The 23,068-nt window shown below is 39.7% G+C and overlaps 1 protein-coding gene and 1 long non-coding RNA gene across 28 annotated transcripts in view; one reads left to right on the forward strand and one right to left on the reverse strand.

Annotated features, from left to right (window-relative positions):
• Positions 1 to 21,398, reverse strand: part of LOC6608537 (longitudinals lacking protein, isoforms F/I/K/T) — a 59,980-nt gene extending 38,582 nt beyond the window's left edge. For 15 of the 27 annotated variants that reach the window (XM_032714271.1, XM_032714281.1, XM_032714284.1 and 12 more), the window contains exons 1-4: positions 11,818 to 11,991; positions 11,360 to 11,753; positions 10,401 to 11,120; positions 10,256 to 10,336 (exon numbers count right to left, since the gene is read on the reverse strand). In XM_032714271.1, the coding sequence (XP_032570162.1) occupies positions 10,256 to 10,336; positions 10,401 to 11,120; positions 11,360 to 11,753; positions 11,818 to 11,991 (1,369 nt within the window). Of the gene's footprint in view, positions 1 to 345; positions 1,138 to 1,853; positions 2,770 to 2,830; positions 3,971 to 4,650; positions 5,326 to 10,255; positions 10,337 to 10,400; positions 11,121 to 11,359; positions 11,754 to 11,817; positions 12,212 to 13,087; positions 13,274 to 19,409; positions 19,727 to 21,015 lie in introns of those variants that run through there. The other 12 variants (XM_032714282.1, XM_032714283.1, XM_002033235.2 and 9 more) reach the window with 11 other exon arrangements.
• LOC116800300 lies at positions 16,748 to 17,411 on the forward strand. Its single transcript, XR_004361227.1, has 2 exons — positions 16,748 to 16,862; positions 16,921 to 17,411. It is a non-coding gene; the product is annotated as an uncharacterized LOC116800300 (long non-coding RNA).
• Positions 21,399 to 23,068: the final 1,670 nt, after the last annotated feature.

The raw sequence follows: 23,068 nt of genomic DNA on the forward strand, positions 1-23,068 counted from the left end.
ATACATATAAAATACTTTCTATAACAAAAATACATAAAATAAGATTAAAAATAACTATTAAATAACGAATATCAAATACTTATCGGATTAGAATGTTAGAAATTGTAAAAAAAAACTTGTAGTTTAAGGTTAAACCTTTTAAATTAAATAAAAACCTAAAAGTTTTAAACTTTGTTTTAAAAATTATACAATGGAATTTTTATCAAACATTTTGATATTTTTTTAAAAGGGTTGTTCTGAGGTCTGGTGTTGTTGGTCTCCAAAGGTTATGGTAATTCTGGCATCATTCGCTCTAAAAAAATACATTATTAAAAATTTATATCGGTGATAAAAAATCAACTTTCATTTCAATAAATATTCGTACACATATATTTAACTTCAGATATTGACTTAGCACAGACACAGAACAATAGAGCGAGATTAAACAACGTTTCTTAACTAGAATAAGGATGTTTTATGTAGATGTATAACAGCCAATTTGATCTCGATCTTGGAATCACATTCCGCCTAAATCCTAGACTTTCTTCAGCTGATGAATGCCGTGCTTCTGCCTAAGGTGCAGCTTCAAATCGTATCGCCACGAACAGCTAAAGTTGCAGAACTCGCAATGAAACTGAACACTGGTCTTTTTGGCCGCCAAGGATGAGCTGCTATTGCCGCTACTGTTGTTGGTGTTGGCGTTGCTGCTGCTGCTTGTGTTGCCGCTGGCAGAAATGTGATTACGCTGCGGTTTGCTGGTAGACGACGTACGTATGCCGCTATTCAGCAGATTGGCCAACTGAAAGGATGCTGCTGCCGCAGACATGTGACAACCACTGCAGTTGCTGACGTTGCAATGGAGCTGCTGGTGCTGTTGACCGGTCACTTGCAAGTGGTTTACAATGGCCTCCGCCTGGCCAGAGTTTCCACATTTGAACATTCTGCGTATCGTTACTTCTGGCTCGCATATCTCAGCAGCAGCACCGCAGTTGCTATTGCTGCTGCTGTTGCTGTGATGCTGCTGCAGCAAGTTCTGATGGTTGAGGTTCTGGTGGTTTGCTGTGCTGGCTGCGGTCTGATGCTCCGCCGGCTTCTTGCTGGCCGCACTGGCCGCTGCTATAACTGCCGTGGCATAATTACAGTAAAGCGTCCTTAAATCTGTAAGAATTGTGATTGGGTTTTTGTCTAAGATTTGCTGAGACTGTTTAACGATTCTTACAGAGAGTACAGAGAGAGTCAAAGAAAGGAGTAGAGCTGAGAAATAGAGATATGGCGGGTGGTGTTGTGTGGATATGTTCGTGTTGTGTCCTCGATGTTCTATTATTTTTCTTTCTTTCTTTTTTGACTTGATTGGGGTTTGGTTGGGTTTCATTTTTTACAGTGTGTTGTTGTTTGGCTTATAGCTACGCTTTGTATTATGCAATATATAATGTGGATTAGGTAAACCGACGCCGCCATTACATGGATATACATTTTGCCGCAGTTAAAACTTAAGTTAAACTTAAAGTAAACACAAAAATAATCAACTTTGGCACCAACAAAATGTTCGAGAAAATGTTATTTACCAAAAAATTATCAAGAAATTAAATTACAATTGAAACTGTGTCTCAACTTTTTCGTATTTTTTTCATGCATCAATTGAAAAACGCATTTGTTGTAGTTTGGTTTATAAAAAACGTTGCATTTATTTTTAGTTAATAGCTTTCTCCTTTTTTTATTTTATACAAAATATATATATACTTTTTTTGTAATATTATTTGATTAGTTCTCAACTTTTTGATTTTGCGCTGGAAAAAGAAATACTCATATATTTTGGTTGTGCGACAGCCAAATAAATGTATTAAACATCATATAAATGCAGGAAAAATAAAGAATTTTGCAAGCCAAAAGGTCAAAGTTCAACCGCTGCTCTTTGGTTAATTTAATTAGTAGTAGTAGAGATTTTCAGTGGACAGGATAGCGTTCTTCACGCGTCTTTTACTCGAAATGGAGGTAGAGAGGAGAACCCGCCCCTCAGTTCAAATTGCTATCCCTCCTACAATCCCTCCCCGTTAAGCAGTTCAGTGGAGGTAGTGGAGTTGCCGCTGGCCACCACTGCAGCTGCAGCTGCCACTTGCTGGAGAGCCTGCTGTAGAAGGGCCTGCTGCCGCAGTTGCTGCCGGTAATAGTTACTGGTGGACTCCTCTGTTGTTATATGTGATTGCTGATGCTGCGGGAGTTCATCCTCATCGTCATCTTCGACTAGGTAGGCGTGCTGATGATCCTCATCCGCAGCGGCCACAGATCCATCGTTCAGCAGGTCCACCAGATCTACAATCTCCGTCTCGGTTTTCTGATCCTCTCCGTCGACGGCTGAGGCAGCCGCAGCTGCAGCTCTTTGCTGACGCTTGAACAACGATCGCATGGCTATCTCCGGATGCTTTTTGCGTACATGCTGGCGCAGATGATCTGCCCGCTTCGTGCGATGACCGCAGACGGAGCACACCATGCTCTTTCCCTTGCCGCACTCCTGGCGCAGGTGGCGTCGCAAGGTTCCGTGCCTTCGATAAGTTCTATAGCACTGCGGGCACGTAAAGCTCTCCTCCTGACCCCCACCACTTCCTGCTCCGGCACCTGCACTATTTCCGCCGGCTAATAATCCTTGAAAGTGATCAAATTGCGGCGCATGAAAGTGATGCAAGGATCCCGATCCCTGGTGATAGTCATCGCTGCTGCCATCCATCAGCTCCAGCTTGCTGCCATTTAGATGATTCTGCTGGCTTGAGGAGGAGTCGTCTATCAGATGCAGGCCTGAAATTTGTTTTTGTTTTTCGTTTGGTATTTTCATATTTTCTCAGTTTCGAATTCTGTTTTCTATAATTTTCCTTGGAATTTTCTGTTTTTAAAACGTTAATTAAACGTTATTTTTTTTGGTAAATCATGCGTTTACTTCATTATCGAAGGTTAAGATTTGGTTTCGTTTAGTTGTTTATTTTTCAAGGCAAAACAAGCAATTTGTTATTTTTTAGTTTTTCAAAATGCCAGATTAGTTTCGAAAGCATTATTATTTTTGTTTCGTGGTAAATTAATAAATTAATTTCTGCTCGGCATTAAACAAAAACAAATTTCAAACAGGCATATAAGTATAAAAAACAATTTCACAGCAGCATGGCAAAATAAAAGGGAAGGAGAGCGGGCGTTAGGTTAAAGATTAATCTTAGGTGGAGCAAGACGTAGAAAGGTGGGTCGGGATTGAGAGAAAAGACAGATACCTCATCACGAGAAAAAGGAGTTTCCCTTTGTTGGTGTGTTGTTTGTTCGGGTGTGTGATTTATGAAAAAAGGAGCTTATATGGAGAGAAAATGTAAGTGTGGATCTGTTTTTGAGCAAGCAAAAATATAACATATACAGATATCATATGGCTTTATATGCTGGTTGATCATGGGACACGCGAGAAAGAAGTCGAGTCAAAATTGAAGAAGAGTTCCCAGGGTAATTTATAAATTGGCATCGTTATCTTAACGTTTTTAATGGCTTTTTTGATCAGTCTAAAACAAATATTTGGTATTGTGCTTCTTGACCTTGCAATGCCGATTCAGCGAGTCCTTACGCTTGAATCCAGCATCGCAAACCTGACACCGGAAGTTCTCCAGCATCCCGCACTCGAACTCCAGGTGCCGTTTCAATGCGGATAACCTGGTGTAGGCGTTCGGACACTGTGGACACTGGAGCTTCCCATCGTCCCGCATATCCGCGTTTCTCGCCAGATTCGACGCCGAGCTGCTCCGCACCGTTGGCGGTGGAATGCTCTTCTTGGTGGTGGTGCTACTACTGTTTGCCGCCTTCCTTCTCCGCGATCGCAGCTTTCCACGTCGCAGTTGCACCACAGGTGTAACCACTGCAAGTGGTGGCGAAGCTGGCGGCGATTCAACGACCACGGGTGGCGGTATCGGTGGCGGCGGCATTTCGCTGTCATAGTAAAACATTTGATTCAAACTCAATTCGAGCAGACCTGCAATTAAATGTTTGAGCAAAGGGGAGATAGAGAAACAAAACACATAAAAGCCAGGAAAACAGAGAACAGAATGGAAAAAGCGAGCAATCGACAGACAAAGCTTTATATTTCAAACACACAAACTTCGAAAATCACAGTGTTGCCAACTTCACTATCTTAATGTTATATGCAAGGTCAAACCAGACTATCTATGTGACATATATCAAAGAAATTAATCTATCGGGAATAATAAACTTACATAAACCTATAGCAATGGCGTAATTGTTTTTGTTTAGCAATAGTTTGAAAACGTTTTACAAATTTCATCAATTCTAGATCAATCGCTAAAGAATACTCTCAAATTCCCAGTATTAAGAAATATAGTTTCCAATGATCATTATTGAAGTATATTAGCTAAACTACATCTAACAGTCAGTCTACATCTACGAGTCATGGACACATGTCTAATTAAGAAATGCACTAAACAAAATTGTCTTTAGGTTATGGATAATTGTAATTATTAAATAATTAAATCTCTCGTCTACTTGAATTGATTGTCTTGTCTATGAAGTACATAAAATAGTTTGCTGGCAACACTGGAATCCCTTCAATCACTCAATCAAATCCACTTCTAACCACTTCACCTGGTCCACTCAACTTCCACTTAGCCACGATCTAAGATACAGAAGAACCACAAGTTGAAAATCTACCCAAGTTTATTGTAGTTTTATGTTGTGTGGGTTGTGTTCTAATAAGATGAGTATACGGGTGTTTTACATCGGTTACACTTTTGTCCTTATAAACTGAACTATTCCCTCTTTTGGACGCCTTTGTGCACATAGTAGTAGTGATCTTGCAGCTTGAAATTATAGTGGAAACGACGTTCGCACATGCGGCACACATACTTCTTCGGCTGATTGCACTCTTTGCGCATGTGACGCCTCAAAGTGCCAAGGACTTGGTAGCGACGTCCACACGTCTGGCACACGAAGGGAGCCGTATCCGCCGAATCCGCCAACTTGCATTTCGATTTCGATTTTGATATGGAAGCGGTGGTAGCCGATGCGCTTGTGGATGTGGAGGGATCATTTTCACCGCTGCTGGCATTTCTAGAGGAAACGGAAATATCATCATCGGCTTTTGGGATACAGATTCATCATGAAAGGATCCAAAATCCAAGCGCCAATCGCCTATCAAAATTTACCTGCACGATGAAGAGGTAGCCGCCATCACCGTGCGCTTACGCCTGGACATCATGTGCGTTGCACTGACGGAAGTGGATATCGCCGTAGCGATGGCTAGGGTGGCCTTTCTTCTGGCCAGACGCATCGAGCTACCGCGCACCGCGGTGATTTTGGGCACAACCATTGAGTCTGCAACCAATGGACCAATATTTCAAATGCGGATAGGGGACAGAAAGACCCAAAAATATCGACTCCGAAACCAAAAACAAATGAAAGAACAAACTGTGTATGCTTAACCTCTCACTGACAAACATTAGCTTCTAGAAGGAAAAACATTTAAATCCAAATTTGTTTATACTTTTGCATTGTAGTTTAAGAAAATTTTCTTTTCTTTAATCGGTTTATAAAAATCATTGATGAATAAAAATTACAAAGTAGCACATTCTTTGAGCGACAAGCAACACAGAGACTGAACAGAAATTCATAAATAAGCATTAACGATCCAACAAACTTAAAAACCATTTTCCTATTAGGTATTTGTCTAGGTGGTTAAATGTTTTCTAGATTTGTTTACGTCTTTTATGTATAAAGGTCAGTTTAATTTCTACTGTAAGCCGTTTTTGCCGAAGAAAAAAGCTCTATTCTGTCCTATCATTCTATATATCCAATCTAAATGCAAGAAAAACCACAAATATGTAATGGGAATTATTGCGAGAGGTAAGAAGTCTAAATATAAGATACATAATCCAACTACAACTAACTTAAGATGAGAATAAATTGTTTCACATAAACTACATTAAAATCCGGATCCATGTATAACAAACGTTTAAATTTCTCCAAAAACATTCACACACATAAACTAACAAAAAGCAAGGACTGCAAGTAAATAATTTGTTTTTTCACTTGTCGTTTGCGTGATGTGATAAAAGCTTTGGACACATTGCAAGTTAAACAAAAAAAAAATAACAAAAATATTATCTGTCGACTTTTGCCTGTTTTGCGTATGTATGCAATGTGCCTGTGTAAATTAGGTCAAGGCCAAGCAAACAGCTTTCAACTGGGCCAAAACCAGAAATAGGGAGAGAAATGGTGGGCGTTAAAAGCGAAAAACAATTTTCAAAGCCTATTTTGGTAAAATCAAGCTATACGATTGCAAAACTATCTAATTTGCGGAATATTTTTATTTCACATAATTGCCATTACTAGTGTTTTATCATATTACTAATGTACAAATAGTGCGGAAAATTTAAGCAAAATACGTTTCCAGCAACCGAACAGTTATGATTCAGCATTGAATCAAGTAAAATCACGTCTCTAATAACGACTCTTTACCAACGGATACTTGGTTATACAACCTTAAGTCATGCTAGATTATAAATCGCCGTCACGTAATGAAGCACTCTATCAAAAGTATCGCGAATAAAGCGGTTTTTCGAACCACTAATCAAATCAAATCACACAAATCAAAAACTTTCTGCGTGTGAAGAAATTCTCATCGAAAAATCCCAAACTTGATTATTTATGCAACCATTAGCTTTAATTGTTCAAGCAGAATCGCATCGAATCATTATTGACTTTACACGGATGCAGACAAAATTTTAAAAATAGCAAGCGCGAAGGAAACTGCGAAAACAAACAAAAAATCAAGCAAACGAGATACATTCACACAGATATGAACATTAATATTACCGCTTCAGTCGTCTGCCCTCTTCACCACCCCCACCCCGCGATCATGTGAACAATGCTGATTAAAGAAAAAATTCACAACCTCACACATAGAAACACATTATAATTTAGCCGACCTTGAACTTGAACGAATGCTTCGGGCATTGTTGTAGCATTTGTTGTTCTTTCTGATTAACAATTAACAGAACGAGCGTAGAAAGAGAGGGCCGGTAAAAGAGGGTGGTGGTTAGAATAGGATATAGGAGCTGAACCACAGCAGTTTCATGTACATTAAAATAAGATATTCTTTTTAAATATCTCACAGCGAAGAGTTTATAAATTAAGTGGGCAAACAAGATTGTCACAGAAGAACCGACTAACCAAAAGAGAGAAACATGGAAGGGGGAAAAGCTTTTAAAGCTTTTTAAGAATTACTTGCTTTATTGACCATTAAGAAGCGATTAGGGAAACCCCATGATTTTGTGCTTCAAAAAGATCAAAGGTTGATCGATTATTGCTTTGGATCAGTTATAGAAAGTGTTTTAAAACTAATAATATATAAATATATTTAGTTTGTCATACCACATATATCTTGCACAAATGGATCTTTCAACAAAAAACATCAAACGATCCATGAATTTGGGGTTTCCTACTAAGTTATTTAGTAACTCATATTATCCATTTCCTCTGATTTTTCTTTTCGTTGATTTGGCAAACAGGATAAATGTAGAAATGCAACGTTGCAGTGTTGTCTATATGGATATGTATGTAAGGATCGGTGGAATTTCTTGCAAGAATGTATTTTTCGGTGTTTGGTGTTTGTTTGGCAACGCTTCAAGCAATTTTGTAAAACAAACAAACGCCAAACGCAAAATGAAATTTTAAGAAAAATATATATACAATGTAAATTTAAGGTGTACACTTAGAAATAAATCGGAAGAGTAGAGACTGGAGGTTACACTATAGCTTACCCTGGAAGTCCATCAACTCATTTTTTTTTTTTTTTTTTGAAGAGAGCGCTTGTAGATATTTTCTTTATATAACACGTTACCTGGAATCGCTGTAAAATGATTTTGGTTTCTATGAGGTATGAATGTTGATCTGGGAAGGCGGATAATTGGTAATACTTGGAGGATTAAAGGAAGGGTTGATAGGATAGGATATTTTCGGAGTCAAACAAAAATGAACTTAAAATAAAAAATTTACTTCATTCTTGTCTTTCACTTCGCCCAACCGATACCGTTGGGCGGAGCATACTCACCTGGACACACACCTGAGATTTCCGTGACGCAGTTAGATGGTTGACTACAGTTGGATCTCGTCAAGTTACCCAAAGCTGCAAGTGTACCTCACCATCTTGGATGGTTACGTGCTTTGTTTTGGCAACGACTTGAGACCTTCGGCAGCTGATCCTCCTCCAAAGCGGCGATCCTTCAGTACCAGGTTCCATCCGTTCGATCTTCTAGCTTATTTTTTCACTTTTCACTTAACTTAATAAAGGGTTTTTTAAAGTTTTTAACAACGACGTACATCTGAAGTTATGGGAAAAAAGAATTTCCAAACTTACAAAATGTAAAAACGCGTAAGAAAGTTTCGCGCGCGTTACTTGCATCGGAAAAGCTTACAATCTAGCTTTAAAACTAAAAACAAATCCGTAAGGAAAATAAACAATCAAAAAAAGTCCCGTCAACCAAAATAAAGCAAAATATATATGTATATATAGAGATAGTACTAAAATACAATTTAAAACTGCATGCGTATTTTCATAATAATATGTAAAGTAAAAATATGTGTAAAAAACATTAGCACGCGCTGAGAGTTCTAAAGTAGAGGACAATCAAAATGGAATGGCACAAAGTATAGTATGACAAATGAAAGATTGAATGTGTTTGTTTGCGAAAGTTCTCGGGTGTGGTGTGATATGCTTTGAAAATGCAAACAAAGTTAAGGCGAACAAACATAATCGAGTGTTGCTAGAAATGCTGGAAGTGTGGCCAAACTTTGCAATCTTTTGACGCGACTGTACTGTGAGAGAGCTTTGTTTGTGAAGGGAAAATACATGTGGACGGAGCCCTGCACACTCACACACTCGCACTATACACACACACTAAGGCACACGCACACAAACAGCTTACAGAGGGAAATAGCGAGCGAGAGAGATCACAACGCACACAAATAGAACACTGTTGATACGTAAATTTAAACACTAACTTAAAAGATAAGGGCATTTCTTCGAGATTTCTGCCTAGGACAAAGCTGCAGTATGGGTGGTTGTGTGTTTGTGGGTGAGTCAGTGTGACCATGGTTTATGAATTATTATGAAAGGTACTTTCAATTTATATTTCCTGTTTAATTACTCTGCAGCTAACGGCATAATGTCGGAAAGAGGGGAGTTCAGGTGGGGGAGGAAGAAAGATAGAGCGAGCAACTAAAAATGTTGGGAATGTATAATTATGCGATTTATATATACGGTAAGATAAAATAAAGCAAAAGTAAGAGTTAATCAAACACCAATTGTAATGAAACGTATTACGAAAATTCAACAACAAATGATCATACATGGAATCATACATATATATAGATAATGATAAAATGAGAATGTTAGGGGATGGTTTGTGGTTGGGTTTTGTGGTATATAGCAATTATATATGTTTGTGGTGTGTGAGTGGTAAATGTTTCTCATTTTCTTTTCAAAAGTGTGTGTGTGTTAAAAATTAATTATAATAGATATGTACAAAAAAAGATTACTAGTTATACGAATTATGTGTGTCATAATTAAAAAATATTAGTTTTGTAAAAAATCATATTAAGTAAAGAAAGAGTTTTTAAGTAATACTTTCAACTTGCACAAATTATTCTTGTTTCGGGTTAATTTATCTGTGACGAATTGAGCGACGCAGGCAAAAACAAAAAATTATCAAAACCAGCATTGCAAATTCTCTCATTAAAAAACTCAAATAAGAGTCGTAAATTGTTGCTCTTCATTGTTAATTTTGCTGTTTTTCATATTGTTTTTTTTTTTTCTCTGCGCCAAACTCTCGCTCACAAGTCTTGTTATTTTGGGTTTGTATTTGTACTTTTTCTTGTTGCTTGCTTTTTTCGTCTGCTATCTTGTTGAAAATCATATTTGAACAAATTCTACGACTTTTTCATCTTTTTTCTTCTTCAACGTTTTAGAGCTTTTTTCGGAGCACGACTTTTTGTTTGTGTAGTGTACATTAAAATGGGCAAAAGTAAATTTGTATATTTATATGTTGGTGTGAAAAAAATGGAGTTGTGACCTTGAAAAGTTGGATTTCAATCTTTAATCTGCATTTGAATTTAAGCTTGTTGTTTGTCGTGCTCGCTGATTCGAAAAAACATCTCGTCTAATACTTCTAGGCTAAGCTATACTTTTTGCTTTTTCATTTGTTCATAGCTCATATTATCGATTTCAGAGGCAACAAACACTCACCTTGAGGATCCCGTTGCTGTGCATCCTGTGCCATTAGTCCAAGTTCATCCTGAGATCTGTCGTGCTGCCATGTTGCATATGCTATTGGATAAAGAACACATATTAGTTATAAGGAAACAAGAAGGAGAGTGGGATGCAAACTCACTTTGACTAGATCCTTCGCCACCCTGGCTGGTGCCGGCCGTCTGGTCCAGCTCCTCCATTGTCATATCCTCCTCGTCCAGTGTCAAATCCTCAACGTTCTCATCGTGAGCATCGTCATCGTATTCGGCTTTGGGTTCAATAACCATTTCGGAGCCCACTGATGACACGCTGTTGTCTTTGATCTTATGTTTGTGATTCGACGACGATTTGTCCACAACGCTGGCCAGCTGCTTTACCACAACTCCGGCATGGACGGCGGATGCAGATGCGGAGGCGGAATTGGGTCCGCTGGCGGAGTTTGGTCCGCCAACGGCACTACCCTCATCAATGTCCTCGTCATCGCCTTGGACGCCTTGGGCGCCACCTTGGCTCTGGGCTTGTACATTCTCGGTGTTAATGGCATCGCTTGTGGTCTGCGCCTGCTGCTGGTGCTGATGCAGATGGGCCTGTTGTACGGCGGCCGCTGACGCAGATGCTCCGCTCGCTGGGGCGGCTGTCGATGTTAGTTTAGCGCTTTCAGTCTTTTTGGTAACGTTGGTGCTGGTCAATGGCTGCTGTTGTTGGGTCGACGACGCTTGGCTGCTGGTTCCGGCTGCCGGTCCGCTGGACAACTGGGTGGTGACCAAAGCGGAGACGGCCAAACCGGCGCCTGTCTGCTGGAGGATTGACTGATTCGAGGCGGCAGCTTGTAACACGGACGAGTTTGAGTTGTCGTGGGCATCTGCAAAAATAAAAACAATTTTAATAAATAACTTTATACTTAGAAAGAAATATTGTTGTCTTGTATAAATATATTATTAGCAAAGGAATTTCAATTTATTAATTAATTAATTAATAAATTGATTGTGCAAAATTGAAGATTTTTGATTAACGCGAATTTCGTTTGAAGAACGTTCCCGCATTGGAACTTTTTGTATATTTAGCAATATGTAAGATAATCCTAATCGCTTGACAACTCACCATTCTCCATGCTGCGACGTCGGACTTTTCGGCGACGACGCGACGGACTCGAGGAGCCCTCGCGCGAACCGGACACATCGCCAGAAGTATCCATCGCACCGCCGGTGGCCAGTCGAGCCCGCTTCGTTTGCTCCAGTGTGTAGGCACCGCTCAGCTTACCGCCGCGATGATGGCCGGAGGACTCTGGCTTGGGAGCTGCTCCGCCGCCAGTGCGATTGTCCGACAGGCCCTTGATCTGCAGCGACTCGGCGGCCTTGAGCAGAGCGGCCAGCTGATCCTGCGAGATATTGACCTCGCCGCGGTACATGTAGTCCATCATGGCGCGCAGCTCTTGGTACTTGACATCCTTGAGTATAAAGATGGGATGTTTGTCGTACTGTTCTTGTAGTAAGGTCTGCAAAAAGTGTATTTTTAGTGTTAACGGAGTTTTCCGAAACTATGAATTTGGCAACACTTACAGCAAAGTAGGGACTGCATGCTGACAGCACCACCTTGTGGGCCTTGAGAAATTTGCCCTCGGCGGCTAGCGTGCAATCGACTAGAGTCTCGTTCTCCAGCAACGTGTCGAACACGCTGATCAGTGTGCTCTGGTGGTTGTTCCACCGCAAACAAAACTGCTGATCGTCATCCATTTTGGTTTCTTGGGTGGTTGGATGGGGTTGTTGGAAATGGATCCTGGGGGTTTGGGCCCACGACCTTGGGGCCGAACGTCGAGCGCTCTCTCTGACTTGCTGTTTTTTTCGCCACTCGTTCTTTGATTAATATTTGGCCAAACTTAGGTTTCTAAACAAAATAAACAGCTTTCGCCTTTGGTTCTTTTTTTCAGTTTTGTTTAGTGTGTCAGCAATTATGCTGCAAAGAGAAAGAAGGCAGAAAACAAAATTAGTAACGCAAAAAAACTCGCAATGCGGCCCAAGGTCAAGTTCATGTTTAATTTCAGCGCAGCAATAACAATATCTCTCATCTCTTTTGCGCGCTTGAAATTTCAGCTACATTATTATTGTTGCTTAGCCTCTGCACATAGGCACACATACATACGCAAATAAACACCCACAGCGACATACTTGTATGCAAATTTTGTACAGCAAAATGCAGTTTTTTTTTTTAAATTTCCGAGCGAGTTTCTGCTTCTTGTTAATTTTTCAACTTTGCTCTTTCCCTACACTAAACACACTCTCGCCTAAAGAGAGAGCTAACGGATTTGTGTTACAGTAGCTGCTGCTTCTGCTTCCCGACTGCGTGTGTTTTAGTGTTGGAGATCGATGGACACGATAAAAGCCGAAGAGACTTCGGGACGACCGAAAAAATGAAATGGAATAAAAAAACGAAGCATGAAACATAAAGAGGGGAAGTTTCGCAGTCGGCGTCGCTGCAGCGCAAACACATATATTGTGTCTGGGTTTTTTTTTCTCGTTTCCTTTTTCTCCGTTGTGGAAAATTTCACAATTAGACAGAGACGAATATTTATGATTTTCATTTTCCCCCCGTCATCATTAACACCAACACACTCGCACTCGCTGACTGATAATTTTTAAAGTTGAAGTGTGGAGCAATCGTTTCAGTTTTTTATGGTGTGCGCATTTAAAAATAGAACGTTTTTCATTAGAAGCTCACAAACACACACGCACACCAGCCAACAAAGGCACCCATCATATAGATATGGGCGCTATTTCACAACCTCTCCCGCTCGCGATTATGCTGCTTCATTTCCACACACCACACACTTACTGTTGTGTTGTAAATAATTAGCACTGCAAAGGTTGGTTTTCCTATTCTAGCTCCGCTTCGGCCGTCGAATGTTGAATGTGTATATGTAGAATTTAGCCAGCAAACCGCACGCGTTGCCTCGCGATCTGCCGCACAAAGCAGAGAACCAAACAAAATCCCCGAGCGCACGAAACCGAATGAAACGACGCAAATGTGACGGCGACTGAGCGACCCTCGAAAACGACGCCTCGCTGCTGGCGCTCATTTTGCGCTCTTTTTATCTCTCGCTGACAGCACGGCCGACCAGCAAACGAAGTTGCTGCCAGAGTGAGAGGGAGGGAGCGAGCGACGAGAGTTGAGCGCCGAGCTCTCTCGCTCTCTCTCGTTTGGGGGCACGTTATGAAATTGCCAAGTAGGCAAAAGGAGCGAGCGAGAGAGGACAAGGCAGGCAAGCAGAGGCAGCGACGCCGACAGCGGCAGAGGGAAAAGGAGCTCAAAGGGAAAAGGAGAACTGCAGCGGTAATAATCGTGCCAAAGAGAAATAACGGGAAATACACACACAAACACTTTCAAGAACACAGACAGGTAGCGAAAATTGGCTGGAAAATGTTCATACTTTGATTTTTTTTTGCGTTCATTTTGTTGTGCTTATACTTCAAAAGATGTTATTTGACATCTTTAGAAACTCCAAACAGATAATATAATACACAAAGGTCCACTTTTGGAGGAGTACATACATAATACGGAAACTAACTGTTCTCCGCGGCAGAGAGCGAGGGAGATAGCCACACAAAAATGTCTACGTGACTAGAGGCTCCCTTTTTCATTTCCCTTTGTGTTTTCCAGTTTCATTTTTTTACTTTTCGCCAGATCCAGGCAAAAAAAAAATAGACATTCGTGGGGAAACGAGACAGTGAGAATCACCCCCCAGGGTAAGCGAATCCAGTCATTTACCGTTAGGCGGAGGGATCAGTTTTTCCAGATTCAGTTATACACACACACAACACACATGGCCCATATGGAAGGAAGGTGCAAGGCATGCGCACAAAATACACATAAAGAAAAACTATTAAGGATAATGATGATCATTTCAATTTGATTAGCCAACGATTTCGTGTCATAAGTTTACATCTGATATTAAAACAAATTTCAGAATACATTAACTCGAGCTTTCATTTTGTAGGAACTTATATGGTAAGTGAAAATATCATTTGACCTGCATTTTTCTCTGAATGAATCACTGAAGAGAAGCGGTGAAAAACAAAATCCAGCCGTACCCCAATGATGATGCATTCGAGGGGTTTTCCACAAACACACACACACTACTACGCAAAGAAATACATAAGTCGGACACAAAGAGAAGTAGGTAAAAACTGCAGGGAGGCGAAAAAGGATCTCTCTCGCTCTCCCGCTTCCTCTCCCTTTTTGGAAACGAATGACGTGCGCTCTTTGCACATTGCAAGGTTTTATTTTTGCGCAGATGGTGGAGGATTATGAATTGGGATCCTGTGACCGAACAGAGCGAGAGCGAGCTATGTAGCCAGTGAGTTTGTGTGCGTGTGCGGAAAAGTACAGTTGAGCCCAAAGGCATTCGCACTTCTTTGGGGTTCGGTTTTCCCACGAGAGAACCCACAAATGATGTGATGTACTATAAATGGGGGTGGAGTAATGAGCACTTGGTGATTGGAGACCAAGACAAGAAACTGAGAGACTGTGCTGAGGTCTACTATCAAACGATGTCCAAAACTGTGTTTTACGGAGCATTGTTAGCGAAAATCTCAACTGGGTTTTCATCTGGCAACTGCATTCGAAAATGTCTGGCAAAAATAAGCCCAAGACACTGTATAAACTGCTGTTGCATATCGTTAATATGTTGAACTTATGAACTTAAGATCATGGGTTCTTGTTTTAAATATTTTATAACTTTTCAATGGTATAAAGCCTTTCTATATGTTCTTAAATAATTCTATTCTTTGAAACATGAGTAATTCATTCTGTGCTGAGATCTACTATCAAACTACGTTCAAAATTTTTATTTTACGAAACGTTGTTAGCGAAAAACTCAACTGAATTTTATTTTAGCAACTACTGGATCGCAAAACAAAACAAATACTTCATTTTACACTTTTTATAAGCAGCTAGTTGCTTCATATTTTCTTGTGTTGAGATCTACTATCAAACTACGTTCAAAATTCTCATTTTACGAAACGTTGTTAGCGAAAAACTCAACTTGGGTTAATATTGCAACCGCTGTAGTACGAAAAACTAATGTTATATTTTTCGCAATTTGATTGGGTTGCTGCTTTTACTATCGGCGATCAATGTCAGATGTCAGATTAATGAGTTTTTTCCAGTATGGAAAGTAAGCGCAGATCGGTTTACAATGAATTAGGATTGGAATTGGTACCAGATTACCATTTCCATCCTTTTGTCGTAAACTTGTTTCAGAATTCAGCCATTTGGCTTGGCCCAGCTAGGCTTCATTAATTCTGGCCTCCATGCCAACAGACTTTTCGAGTGCCAGATGGAAATGAAAATGGGATGCGGCCGTGTCTGTGGGATGGGGAGCGGGATAATAATAATATAAAGGATGTCGGGCGATAGCGGTCCCCTTTTTCTAAGCACGCGCCAGACGGCATAGAGGTGAGCCCCGGGGAGAACCGAAGCGGACCGGTTTACGCTAAGGTAGGAGGAGGATGAGGGAGAGGGTCCTGTAGGCCGGGTCCCGGGTTTTTTGGGGTTGCAATCAACCCCTAAAACTAAGCCGATCCCCCCTCTCCGCATTATGTTCGCTTGTGTATATGCAGTCGGTCTCCTTCTCCTTCCTCCCTCCATTTTGTCGTCCTGCCGGCCGGCCGGCAGATGTTGGATCACAACTGTCGTCCCTTTCGTTTGGGCACACAGGAAGTGCCGCCAAAGTCTGGAGCCCGGAGCCCCCTCCACTTTTTTAGAGTTTTAGAGTAATGAAAATTCTTGGCCAGCGACAGTGAGATGGAGAGAGCCTTGGACTTGGGAACCATAATGGGGCTGGTTTCAAGACTTCTGTTCTGGATAGTATATGTGTGTCTGTGCATGGGTGTTTGTGTGTGTGTCTGTATGTTTCTGCTGTGCAAAAGTCAAAAGAAAAACCGGTTCGACAGAATGTACAAGAACTGTGCCATTTCGAAAAACGAAACGGAGGAGCGGGTGGTCGCCCCGTTCTCGGCTGGCAAGTCGAGTTTTGTTTGTTGGTTTAGAGATCCGAGATCCGATCCGATCGCTTGGCAGAAAAACCAGTTTAAGAAACTCATTTCATTTCATTTCACATCGCTGCCAGAAAAATCGCCAACACACACACACACACACACACACACTGGGCCGCCAGAAAAACAAATTTAAAATGGAAATAACTTAAGAATAAGAAAGAGGGGGCAGGGGAAAGAGAGAGGCGAGGAAAAAAAGAGTGAGTGGAGGCCAAGAACAAATATAAAACTTCCCCCACAAGATTTGCATAAAGTGGAATCTTTTTCTGCTCGAACACATACACACACGCACATACATACATACATATGACATATGTGTGCTGCGTTTGTGAGACATAAAATTTGTATATTTACGACGTAAAAATAAACTCGACGACGACTCGACGACGACTCGACGACTCTCGCACTGACTTTCAATAATTTAATTTCTGGCAGCTGAAAATGTTGCTGAATAGCAACGCAGAAACACCAACACACACACACAATTGAAACTCTGGCGTTTCGAAGCCCAAAAAACGCAAAACTGGGGGGAAAAAACACCTCTGAAAACCCACGTATGTAGGCGTCCGTCGTCTGTCGCTCATTTTATTTATTTTTCCACCCTTTCATCAGCGCGTCTCCTTTCTTATTCTTCACCCTCTGCACATTTAGCAGCAAACAGGCTGCAAGCGAAGATTGAGAAAAGCCAAGTCAAGTCAAGTCAAGTGCCAGCCATTCTGAGTCAACATCGGATCCAGGGGTAAACCACCCAAAATAGGATTAGTTACTAGAATTTCCTAGAAAGAAGCTACGTTTTTTCCCAGCTGGATCGCATTTGTTTTCCATGCAAGTAACATGTTGGTTCATATGTTCGCATTGTTCATCATATAGCATATATATCTATATCAGAAATGGTGTATTACTTAAAGATCTTATGATCAAAGTTCTTGCCACCTTTGTACATAATATTTAAAAACGATGAATTTCATCTGACAGTTGAAACATAGCATTTTCCATTTCCACGCTTCTTTTCCTTTACTTTTCCGCTTCGCTCGCCACAGAAAATGTGTTTTGCCATTAAAAGCAGCGAAAAATGTATTTAAAAAAAAAAAAAAAAAAAAAAACGTCAACCACAAAACTTGTTTTCTCAAAAAGCTATTTAAAGTGAATGTTAAGGTCTTGTTATGCGCGAATGTATCTGTATCTGTAAATGTATCTGCGAGTATTGTACATTTGTGTGGGAGCGGAGGAAGTCGGTGCTTTAGGTTTTGGTGGGGCTATCCATATCTATCATGGACACCGATGGAGATTTGCCCCACCGATGATGTCGATTATTCTTCTTTTCTAGATTTCTTAAGCACGATGCTTTTGTTGCTGGTTTTTCTTGAGGTTTCTTTTAAGGGCATTTTCAACAAATGCCAGTTATGGAAGTTAACGATAAAAAGTAGATCGATTGTTCAATGGTTATCGAATAGTTGTTACAAACGATTACTTCAATTTATTTATGACCTATGAATTAAATCAAATTCAATTGATGAAATATTCATAATGAAACCAACCACTAGAAAAAACTCCTTTCAATGTGCCATATTAGTTTTAAACTTGGCCAATTCAAGTGAAAGTGAAATAAGTGAGCCACCGAAAATAATCAACAATAAACCGTGAAATAAAACGCACAAAAGTTCAATGAACTTTTTTGCTAATGGCCACAAAGCGAATAAGTAAATCAAAACTAACAAAAATAAAAGTCGGCCAAAGAGCAGGTTGCGATAACGGCCGCTCATTATTTTTCCCCGCCTTCGTTTTTTATTTTTTCTATATTTTTGCTGTTTACTGTAAGACAAGAACATTAAGAATAGTGGATAATAGAAAAGTGCGACACATATTTAACTTTTTTGCACGTGCGTGTGTAGGTCAGAAATTCGCTGCAAGGTCATGGTGTTTTAGTACGAAAAAAAAGTTGATGACTTGAAAGAAGTGTACAAGTTTAAATTGTAAACAAAGAATTAAGGCGAGAAATCAAAGAGAAAAATACAGTTTCTGCTTTTCTACACTTGTTGCGCAAAAGCTTTTTTATATCTCATTTATTATTGTTATTATTCTGCACATGTGCGTAGAATGTAAACAAATGAAACTTTTGCAAAAGTCACAAGTGAAATTTGGCAACGTCGCCGCAGTCCCATAAAAAAGATTAGGCGACACGAAAATATGAAAAATGGAAATGTGTAAACGTGTCGAAAAGAAAACAACAAAAGCGGCGTAGCAGAAGTGTAGCACAAAGTGGAAACAAAAATATGTGGCGACTGCTCTCTCTCTCTCCCTTCCTCACCATCCTCCTTGCCTCTTGCTGAGCCGTCTGGTTCTCCCACTTTTCTAGTGTGTGTGAAAAGTGCAGAGAGAAAATTTCACGCTTGTTGTTTTTGTTTTTCGTGAACAAACATAAAAACGGACGAGGGAGTATGACAAAATGAGCGGGAGAGAAAGAAAAGGGGAGCCAAAAGAGCGAGAGCCTAGCATTGAACAAAATATTTTATGTGTGGGGGAAAAACCAAGATGGCGGCCACCAAGACTTTGGGAATCTATCGAAATGAAAAACGTGCTTTTTTCTAGGAGTTTAGAATAGAAAGCAATTAATTGAACTCGCTCTTGGCAATCTTCGTGTTTACTAATCACAGTTTTTATCAAGCTTTCCCTCGTCGCAATCGGTAATGAAAAGCTTATATAACTTTCCTACTCACGCACACATACACGTGTACTTGTAGAAAACATTTCCCACTGCAACACTTGACCTCATTTGCATGGAAAGTGAGCCACTGACAGTGTGTGCGTGTGTGAAAATTAATGAAAACCGCCCGTCATTTACTTCAGCGTTGCATTTTGTGGGAAAGCTCTCCCTCTCCTGCTGTTTGTCCCTGTCTCTTTTCGTACACTGGGGAAAAGCTTTCTCCCGTGAAGCGAGCATAGGGAAAAATCGATAGAAACACCACTGGAAGTATCGATTCGATATGCGAAAACACACACAATCTCAGGCAGATAATTGCCAGGTACAGTTCAAATGCAAGTTCTTATTGTATATTATTAAGCGGTAGTTTTAACATTATTGATCAATTTTATATACACACCGAAATAGAATCACAGGCAGCACGTAGTCGTCAATAAACTTTGCACATATCAAATTTTTTTGTTGCTTTTCCAAGCCGTATATATATAGTAAAATACTAATACACACACTCACGATAACGCGACGGGGGGAAAAGCAATAAAGTTGAATTTATTTTTACTGTATGTGATGGGGCCCTGTATGCATGTGTATGTATTTTCCTTTCCCGCTGCCGTGGAGAGCAGAAAGAAAAGAGTAGGCAGCAGCAACAACGCACCACACACTGAAAATTGCGGACGCGCGAAGCCACTGAAGAAAAACTGACGACTGACGCGACTTTCCGCTGGCGCTCGAAAAAACGAAAGGTGCCCAAAAGCAGAGACCCCGAAGAGCGCCGAGAGAGTTGGAAACGAAGCCGAAGCGAAACCCGAAGTGTCGAGTGCGAGTGCGAATGAGAGTGTGAGTTCGAAAAATAAGTTGACGTCGCCTGCTTGCCACCCCTCTTCAACCGTGTGCTTTTTGTATGCTTGGCGCGCAGAGTTGCCAATTCACGGCAAAAGATCGACAAATTAGGATGATGTCAACATAAAGAGGACACACCACAGGAAAAAATTATCTATTATCCCTAACATCACAGGTATTCAACAACTTTTTCTTATCTGATTGCCACCTAATTTATTTCCATATCAAGAAAGAAAGAAATATGTTTCCAACCAACAATAAATTAAGATCACACGGACGTCATATTTACTAATTACACTACTTCAAAAGCCTGCCTTAAAAAACACCATTACTTTTTGCTAATCTAATAATAATTAGTGATGAAACACGACAATGTTAAAAATAATTGGAGAAAGTATTGAATATGAATATCACAAAAACTATAATTGCTTGGGGTCTCCAGGTGCTAATTAGTATTTGTATTCTTTCATAAAACTTCGTATGCTGTAACTGACATCGAACGAGGCTGGCAACTCTGTTTGCACATATTTGGCGGAGTTCGAAAATATCATTCGCATTGGCATTGTTTTTGTTTTCCACCAAGGGGCGAGATTTTGTTGTTGCTTTAGCTTTTGTTTGCTCGATTTGTGTTTTTCGCAGCAAAGCGAAGCCATAATGTTCGAAATGGTAAAATTACCGTTGCCGAGCAAGCTCTCTCTCTCTCCCACTCCGATGCCTCTCTCCCTATCGCGTTGCAGTTGTTTAAGGGTGTGCGAGGGGGATCAAAGATGGTCTCGGCTTGTGTGTGTGCAATGCATTTCCCACTAAAAAGCGCAAATTATATTTTGAGCACTCTCCAAACGTTTTTATGATCGGCGTTGATTTATTTTTGGCTTCCAGCATGACTTCATCGCCGCGCGTTTTCTCTCTAATTTCGGTGTACAAATTATGTGTACCTAAATATGTACCTTAATTTTTAACGGTTTCATCGGGTTTTCAGCTGGAAAATTAACATTCCTGTGCGAAATTCTACACGCACGCGAAATGCTCTAACCAATACTAATTCATGCGAGGAGTGTCGTCTCTGTGGCAAAAACATAAATTCTACAGATCTTTTCGACGGCTACAGTGTGTACATGTGAGATGATAGTCGCCGCATAACATCACGTCGTTTGACAATAGCTCACCTGAATTTCCATTGGAGTTTTCATGGCAACTCGGTCACGTTCCCCCTTTCTCTCGCCCTCTCTCTTTCCCACACGTCGCACAGGAGGGGCGCAAACACTCACAAATACCTATGAATTATTATCTATTTCGTCTTTCTGCATTTGCAGTTGAAATTTAATTACAAATTATAGTAATGCACTCGACACAAAAACGTATTTAACATCACATTGTTTTCTCCGTGGGTGTTTTTCCAATCGGTACTCCACTTGAATTTATGCAATCCGCGCTGCTTTTTAGGCTACTAACAATTTATCCTGATTTTTTATGTGGGTGGGAAAGCAACGAGAATTTAACGAGCGGAGCGACGACGATTTTATTCCTGAGAGTTGCCGTTTGTTACTGAAAAATCGCTGCAAAAAAGTTCGAATAAAAGTCGAAAAAAGAAATAGGCTTTGCGTGTGTGTGTGTGCATGTGTGTGTGAGCACGAAGTTTCTGCTTTTGTTGTTCTTTCTGCTGCATTCGAAAATCCGAAGATCGTTCGTGCGCTAGAACAAGTGAGTGCGAGCGAGATGGGGACACTCCACGATACAGTTGATTGCTTTTTGCAACTGTCTGCTTGGAAAAAAGCGTTTTGCGCGGGAAACAAGGGGAAGAAAAGAAAGAAGAAGAAGGGGTTGTGGCAAAAGGAAGTCGCGCTAAATGAAAAGGCAAAGAAAATGTGGTTTTTTCGCTTGGCACATAGGAAATATGGCATGTGCAGTTCTATGTAAAAAGCTTTTTAGATCGCCAAATAAAACGTACATACGTATGTATGGAGTATGGAATTTGTGGGAAACACTTTTATTATACATTTTGTATGCATAAGAGTTATAATTAGCATAATGAGAGCATAGCATATTACGAGAGTTAAGCCACTGATGTACTATGTACATACATGTGTATGTGCATAAAATAGTTTTTAATGTATTATTATAAACTATGTGCTAATGTGCAAATTCTAAAAAATTATGAAATGTCAAGGTCATACAATGTAGGTTCTACAATTTTTAGAGATTACAAAGCAGTGAAAAGGATATGTATGTACATATATGTACATACATATGTACATACATTTGTATGTTTAAGATTAAACTTAGGTTTAGTGTTTTGCGTAAAGAGTTTCTTGACAGTGCCAAAAGTGTGTAAACTTGGAATTTGTTGTTTATTTTCTTGTATATTTAATATTCTTAATTTGTTTTTTGATTTATAAGTAAAATAAATATTGTTTAATTATATTTCATAAAAAAATGCTTTTAATTAAGCAAAGAACTCTTTATTTTTACCTTTAAGGTAAAAAATTCAACTTATTTCAAAGTGCGTAAGCAGTTTCTTGAAATACTGTATGTAAATATGTATACATATGTATGTAAGCATAAATTTAAAACATACATTCATACATATATACACACATATTTAAATACAACTTAAATGATCTCACCATGCAGATGCAGAACTTAAAATTTGTAAATACATAAAAAGCTAATTTAGGTAATCTTACTACAAATAAAATAAATGCTATTAGCGCTGAAGAAGATAATTCACCAGACACCTGTCATTATTTTTAGCGAGGCAATTAAAATTCCCGGCTGGGGAAGTAGAAAGGTGTCAAGAAAAGATTAAACTTTCAATTTATGGATCCACTCTTCTTTTTGCATTTTGCCATTTTGCATATCTGTTTGTTTTGCCAATTGCTACTTTCTAATAAAATCGTCAATGTACGTACACGGCATACATTCGTATAAATCTTTGCCCATTTTTTACCACTGGCTTGCATTAGCAATTGCCAAAACTTGATTTTGATGCTTAAATATAAATGATTACTTGATTTGAGCAAATATATGTACACATGCATGTATAAATAAAAAAAAGTCAGCACAAGACCATAATTACACGAAAAACAAGAAGAACAATAATGCTGTTACACGGTGAGAAATATGTGTTATGATTAATTAAAGTTAGTAAGAATATGTTTACTGTCATATAGAATTTCAACTCATTCACTAAACTACCATTTTGCTAATATGCATATAACT

This window comes from Drosophila sechellia, chromosome 2R, assembly GCF_004382195.2.
Source record: "Drosophila sechellia strain sech25 chromosome 2R, ASM438219v1, whole genome shotgun sequence".
Taxonomy (NCBI): Eukaryota; Metazoa; Arthropoda; class Insecta; order Diptera; family Drosophilidae; genus Drosophila; species Drosophila sechellia.